General features: G+C 45.0%; 1 protein-coding gene across 1 annotated transcript in view; it reads left to right on the forward strand.

Moving 5' to 3' along the window:
* LOC134190935 (uncharacterized) overlaps positions 1 to 7,500 on the forward strand; it is a 12,250-nt gene that overhangs the window by 4,397 nt on the left and 353 nt on the right. Inside the window, exons 4-6 of the mRNA XM_062659481.1 lie at positions 85 to 298; positions 1,548 to 1,821; positions 2,628 to 7,500. The exon at positions 2,628 to 7,500 is cut by the window's right edge and continues 353 nt beyond it. Of these exons, the coding sequence (XP_062515465.1) occupies positions 85 to 298; positions 1,548 to 1,821; positions 2,628 to 7,500 (5,361 nt within the window). The remainder of the gene's footprint in view (positions 1 to 84; positions 299 to 1,547; positions 1,822 to 2,627) is intronic.

Raw genomic sequence — 7,500 nt, forward strand, 5'->3', positions numbered from 1 at the left:
TTATCTATCTATCCATTTTTTGTTAATATGTCTGTTTGTCCATCCATCTTGCTATCTTTTGTTATGTTTATTCTGCTATTTTAGGCATGCAGTCGGACCTGAAAGTGAAAGGTTTAGCGAGTCGTTCTGATCCCCACATTCATTCGATTCCTTATTCAGCCGTGGGCAACCAACCAATGAACCCCAGCATTCGACCCGCACATCCTCTTCCTCCTCACAGAATGCCACCTTACGGACAACAATTCATGCTTCACTCTCGAAGAGACAATCGAGTCCGATTTACACCCGAACATGAAAAGTAAGTCAAGTTAATCTAAATATTAACATGAAAAGTAAGTCAAGTTAATCTAAATATTTAAATCGAAACATCTTATTTGATGTAATAAAATCATTTTAAAATTGAAAACAAATAAAATATTGTGCACACATGTAGGCCGGTTGGTAGTCTTGCTAGCCATGCCCCTTTCTTTTCATGAAGGTTGAAGGTTCCTTAGATACTAGAGAAAATAAGTTTTTAGTGTAGCAACATGCTATTTAAGTTAATATGAATTACTTCGGCCAATTAACAACTTTAGGGTGTCAATTTTTGAGTAAGACGCCATCCCATACTTGACCTTTGACTTTGGCCAACCATTGAGGGGTGGGGTAATAATCAAGTGAGTACAGTGTCATTACTATTTGCTCTCATACCGTAGTTCTTCAAATTGTAACTCACATTTTCGATTAGTGTTGCTGCTCGAAGAGTAATGCATGTATCGGATCGGATTAAGTAATAGCAACGCTTGTACTCGAATAGAAACACACGCTTTACTGTCAGAGAGGCCAATGTGTGTCATTTACACATGCACAGTAAATTTTTTAGTCTAGTGTGTGTAGCAACTATGAGGTACAGTAGGATGTAAATGATCCGATTAACCGAGCACGTCGGTCTACGTGACGACTTGTGCCTTAGACTCACTCTAGCTTTCGCGCACAAAACGGTAATGCACGTGAGCATCAGCATACACATGTAGTTCTCATCCGTGATATGGCAATGTCTAAACCCCAAAAGTCGCAGATGATGAAGCTAAAATGAGTCGGTTGTTGTTTTTGCCTCTTGGTGTGGTAAGGAGTGCTATAATAATAGGTCTAAAGTAGGTATGTACACTGAGCCTTGGGTTCCCAGACCTCTTATATGGATGTGTCAAGTAGGCTTTTGTTATCCGGACTATTCAGCGTTATGAACGGGTCAGACAATGGAAGTGTTTGGATAAGTGGCATCCTACTGTAGTAAGAGTAATGTTTGTGAAGAGAAAGGTGTTTGTGATTGACCATGAAAATGATTGCGTTCAGCAGCAGTGTGTATTGAGATGTAATGAGATCACATTGACTAAAGACTGTTCGGCACTCGTTTGCTTTATTCACAATGTGGGATAGACTTACACTTTTGTAACTGATTGTACACAAGCAAAGTGTTATAGAAAGTTCAATAACTCATTGTTGTAATTTCTGTGCTCCGCTTAGTTGTTTTTATGCCCCGATTTTTAAATTTATAATTTTGTGTTTAGTTATCGTATGATGAAGGACATCGATTCTGCTCGTCCAGCAACTGTTCGTTTTGAAGACATACAAAGACTCGAGTTCAACGACGAAGATGAAGGTTGGGCTGGAGCTCAAGCTGAGGTGGATTACGGTGCCAAACTGAAGTTTGAGGATTCGGACGTGTCCGAGACAGACGAGGAGAGCGAAGATAGACTGAGGAGCAATGAGAAGAAACAAGGCAGTAGGATGGACGAATCGAGAATGAGAAATGGACCAGCAAATGTAATGAAACAACGACAGGTTAGTGAACGAATTCTAATTTGCACGATCATGTCAGTTGCAATACACGATTGATAGATTGGAAATCATGTGGGTAATGGTGCGTTGTATTGAGTTGACTGGTAGTGTTGTGAAGGAATGTAAAGTTATGTGCTACTCATAACAAAATAGCATGGGCCCAACCAACAGAATGCACTAGACTCGATAAATATTTAATTTCAGTGCAGTGTGGTAGATAGGGAATTATTTCAGCTTGGACAGACTGAACCTTGTTCGGACGTTCTTGTATGGTGTTACATGTCTAAAAGTGCCTCCCCTACTGCAGCCATTTTGCATGTAATTTTTGTTAACCAACTTTCAAGAGAGACATGGTGTTAAAGGCAGCTGACGTTTTCTCTGGATAAAGCATGCTAGGAGGCACCTAAGTTCATGAAATTAACAGTTATACCATTGGAAAGGTCATCACGTGCTAGGAGACATGGTTTACACTATCATATATGCGTACGGGTGGATGTTTTGTCCAAACACGTTCCAACACTGGTGCAGTATTTAGTCGGACAAACTACACATTTGGTGGGACATTGTCCTATACCTTACCGTTATTTTCCACACTGCAGTGTACGTAATATCATGAGGTGTTTGTACCTCTGGAATTCCACTGTAGGTGAACATGTGATCAAGGTTTATGGCACGTTTATCACATTTCTATAGTTCATACACACACTAGTACATGTGTTTTTTTATCAATTTTACTGGGAAAGATTATAGTTGGCCTATAATCTGTACAAGACGTAATCTCAAGGAGTTATGATGTCTTGTTGTTTTAGGGTGTGGCTAGTGGCTATCAGGGCAATCAGCCTCCTGTTGTACGGGCTGCATGGGGTAACAACCGTCCAGAGCAGTTGATGCAAACAGCCGGACCCGCAGACTATGCAACTCATGTACAGCATGGTGTCAGGCAGAGACCACGGGAAGATGTAAGGCAAAGTGGAGAGTTGATGGAACGAAGAAGAAGGAAGGAGGAGGAAGAAGCCATGAGAGTGGCAGAGCAGAAAGCAAGGGCAGCTGCGAAATTGCAAGAGTTAGGGCAGAGAACTGCGGCAAAGACAACTGCTGGAGGGAACCAAAGCGGTGATGGTGAACAACCAGCAGCTCAACGGGTTTTTATAGTGTTGAATAGACCGTCATCTCAACAGAAAGTTGAGGCCTCGGTTAGTGGGGAAGTGGGAGGGGCAGCGAAGGAAGAGAAAGTAGAACATGCACGCAAGCGAAGACGAGCTGACAGTGATGATATTGATGAGTCAACGGCAATTGTGACGAAACCAACAGATCAAAGAAGAAGAGGACGAGCTTCATTTAAACGAATGGGGGAAACCGACCCTAGACTTTGGCATCCGCCAGAGCAACAAGTCAGACAACCACAACCACCACTTTACACAATCATGGCCAGAAACAGATCAACGAGTGAAGGCAGTGAGAAAGACGGTGACCAGAGGTCAGACAGACATGATCCACAAGAAAGACTAAAAGAACATGATGGGCAGGAGAAATCGGGAAGACAGGAGCAACTGCAAAAGCCAGACAGAACAGACAGACAGGGAAGAGTAGGAAGAGAGAGCAAGTGGGGAAACAGGAGAGAGAAAGGTGAACATGATGGAAGGAGGAGGCATGATAGACACGACTGGTCTACAGTGACAGAACAGTCGAAAGTAGACAAAGAGATAAATGAAGATAAGAAAGAGAAACGAGAAGTAGATAGAAAGTTAGATGAAAGAAGGAAGGAGAGTGATGATCGAGGGAAGCGAAATGTATCAAGGAAGGCAAGTGAAGGAAGAGAGGGAAATGGTCAGACGTGGACAAACAGGAGAGAGCTTGAACGGGAAGACAGGAGAATGCCAGATGATGATAGGCAGGGAAGAAAACACGGACCAAAGGAAGCAAAATGGAAAGGCAGGCCAATTGATGAAAGGTTGGAGTATAGTGAGAAGAAAGGCGATAAGTTTGAGAGAGATGGTCAACGAGTACATCAGAGAGGCAGCAGTTCCAAAGAAAGCGAGCCAACCGGGCGGCACCAGAACAGTAGCAGTTATGAGAGCGAGACAACAAATAAGTGGCAGAATGAAAGAACGAGAGAAAGGACTGACATTAGACCTAACGATAGAAGAGGGCACGACAGTGAAGCACGTGTGCAAAGACCAAACAGTCGGAGACAGAATGAAAGACGAGATAGAGGAAGAGACAGGAAAGAGAGTGGAAGAAATACTACAGATCGAGGAAGCAGAGAATCAGAGAGGAGGAGAGAGGGGTCTGTGAGAGAGGCTACTGGCCTTGACAGAACTCAGTCTGAATTGTCAGGAAGGAGAGAGGCCAAGACGTTAGAAACTCACAAGAAAGAAACATCAAGTGACCCACCACAAAAGACAGAAGATACAGTAAGTGATAAAGATGGCAGCAAAGGAGAGGTTAGTGAAATGTCAAAGGAAAGGGCAAGAAGCCATAGCAATCCGTCAACTAACGCAGTGAAAGGTCGAGGACGAGGACGTGGTGCAGACAGGCGACCAATCAAACAGTCGGATAGTAAAGAATTCAGACAGCCTGGAGACTACCGTCCAACAAGGCAGACATCATATGGTGATCAAGATGATTACGATTATGGTCATGACAACTACTATTACTATGGAAGGAAACCGAGGCGAGAAAGAGGCGGTGGAGCAGCCAGAAGAGGAGCCAGAGGAACGGCAACCGGTAAGGCAGTGGATAGATCCTCAGTGAAATCACAGAACGCAGAAGATAAACACAAAGACGTGGAGAGAGATAAGGTGACAAAGCCTGTCAATGTGGGAGCTTTGAGTGAGTTGACTACGCCTGCAGAAGGAGTGGCTAGTGGGACGATTGTAGATAATGACTCACGAAGTTCTGTGTACAGTACTCCTAGAGGAAGTCCCCCACGTGCCGACGATGCCTTCTTTGATTCATCTGTACATGAAACGGTTACAGAAACAGCAAAAGCAGTTACTGTAGCAGACAAACAATCAGACGCTGTTTCACAAAGGTTAGAGACAAAGGTGGATATTTTAGAGGCAAAGGACAGACCGGGTGCCATAGCTGGGAGTCAAACAACTCAATTTCAGAAAGACAAGCCATTGGGTGGTTGGTCGGTTGGAAGAGGCCGAGGACGTGGTCGGGGCGTAGTAGACAGAACGGTTTCTGACGATGGTGAGAGAAAGCGCATTGGTAGAGGTCAGCCTACAGTGAAGGTAAATAGTGCAAAGAAATTTTCGAGTCAAAGACCTGGAGTCACAAAGAATGGGTGGACAAAAGCACCAAGCAAACGCGGAACAGAACAGACTGCAAAAGTTTCAGCTAGTGTGAGAGGAAAGAAAACAGAAAGCGGTATAAAACAAGGAGAGGAGAAGGACAATGAAAAGCCCCAAAGACAGCCTCAGCAGCCTTATGGGTCATCGAAACAGAAGACATCATCACAAGGTGTGTCAGATGGAGAAGGACGTGTGAGTAGTGCAAAGTCGTCTACTGCGGGTCATGGAAGCAGAGGGAGGCCTGCAGATGCTAGTGGAGCCTCTCAACACAAACAACAGCAATCAAACTCTCATGAACAGAAAGCAGAAGTAGTGACGAAAAAGTCAGATATTCAGAAACGCGACGTTATCTCCACGTTGGATCTGACATCAGCTGGCGTGTGGGTGATAGACAATGCTCCTGATCATTCAGATACCAGACACCAGTCAGTGTCATCAGAAGAAGGGTTTACTGAAGTGAAGTCACGATCCACTGAACTGAAAGAGAAACGGGAAGAAAGTAAACGACAAGAAGCAGAGAGACAGAGACTAGAAGAGCAGAAACTTGCATTGAGCAAACTTCCATCTACAACACGAACAAGTGGAAAGCAGAAAATTATCGGTCCAAGATTTACAAAAGGAATGCCAGTGAGAGGATCTCCACCTACAGCTGCAGCATCTACCAGTAGTTCACTTACTGGTGTACAAGATGGCACAGACAGCAGAGGGAAAGGAAAGAAAGCAGATGTTGCTGCCAAGTCACAGCCTGTCTCTAGTGCGGCTCCTGGTTCAAGATCAAGCACAACGTCTGCGTCTAAGTTGCAGACTGAGACAGCAACTCACTGGTCTGTCTCAGGAGAGAATCAGCCAGAAGGTAGTCAGGCAAGTGAATCAAGTGGCAAGTACATGTCACCGCTGCTTTCTGGAATAGATTTAGTAAGCTTCAACGTTCCTCTTAGTGCAATTCCAGGATTACCTGCAAGTTCACATGGCGGGTATGGTTTACAGCCAATCGCAGAGGGTAGTGGCTGCATGACTGCAAGTAACAGACCACAGCAACCTATAGCAAGACCCAAGACAACACCCGTACAGCAAGACAGTGCTAGTCAAGGTTTACAAAGAGGTGAGCAGCAAAGCACACCGAGGATAGCAGAGACAGAACAACGAGAGAAAGGTAGAGACATCTCAAGGGTAATGGAGAGTTCTCCATCGTTGACAAAGGGTGAGAGGAGTGCACAAGAGTTGGTGAAACAGCAACCGGATGTGTATTTGTCCGACTCTGTTGTGTCAACAAGTGGAATCCTCAGCAGTCAAGCCGCACAGAAGTCTAGTGAAGATGAAGTGACAAGCAAAGTGAAGCAAGCTAAGTACCTATGGAATGAGAAAAAGGAAGAGCAGCAAGTTGCCTCCCTCAAAAGCGAAGTAAAGTCAAACTCAGACAAAGAAGCAGATGATCATTTGGAATCTGGACTTGAGAAAATGTTGGCCGATTCAGAAGATGTAACAGAACCCATTGTGAAAGACAACTCACCAATAGTTTCAACGTCTAAACCGTTGCCGCCGCCGCCGCCACCTGCTGCTGTAGGTGTCAGTTTGAGTCAATCAGGTATCCCGGTTGAGATGGTTGAGATGAGTAATGTTAACCACATGGCACCAATGATAACCATTAGACCACATGAATACCCATTGCATTCAGGGAGAGGATACCATGAACCTGCACGTAATATTGGTCGTCAGCTACAACGCAGCAATCAGTCTCGAGCAGCTTATGTGCAGACGACGTATCCTCATCAAATGCATCCACGTCATGGCATGCCTTCACACATCAGTCCATCTGTAGGTTTTGCTCACCATCATCATCAGGTCTCCGGAGGGCAGCAGCCTCTCATGCAGCCACAGGCAAACATGCCTCCTTACCACACCATGCAACCACCGCCTGCCATGGTTCAACCGATGCCTCATCAACAAGGCTACGGGCCTCATCCGCTGCCTTCTGACTTCACATACTTCAGTGAACGTTTACCACCAGGTGCTACACATCGACTTGCTCACCTCTCATCTCATCATCCTCAACCAGTTGGTAGTGTTCCTATTATGCCGCATGCTGTGGGGCCTCATGGACAAATGATGTCCGAGCCCCCACAGGCGATTTCTTATGGGTACCAAGGACTTTCTGCAAGAGAAATTCACCAAGCGAAGCAAGTCGCTCTGAAACGTGGTAGTGAAGTTAGACATGATATCATGGTGAATCAAGACCATCGTATTGCACCTCCAACCAATATGCCCGACTTGCCAGAATCGGTTGTGAATGCAGCTGTCGATTACCATCAAAGCGGCGATTTTTATCGGAGGAACAATGAGTACGGACAGCGTCAGTTGTATGGCAACATGGGAGGGGAGCATC

The sequence above is a fragment of the Corticium candelabrum genome, chromosome 15, assembly GCF_963422355.1.
Source record: "Corticium candelabrum chromosome 15, ooCorCand1.1, whole genome shotgun sequence".
In the NCBI taxonomy this organism is placed as follows: Eukaryota; Metazoa; Porifera; class Homoscleromorpha; order Homosclerophorida; family Plakinidae; genus Corticium; species Corticium candelabrum.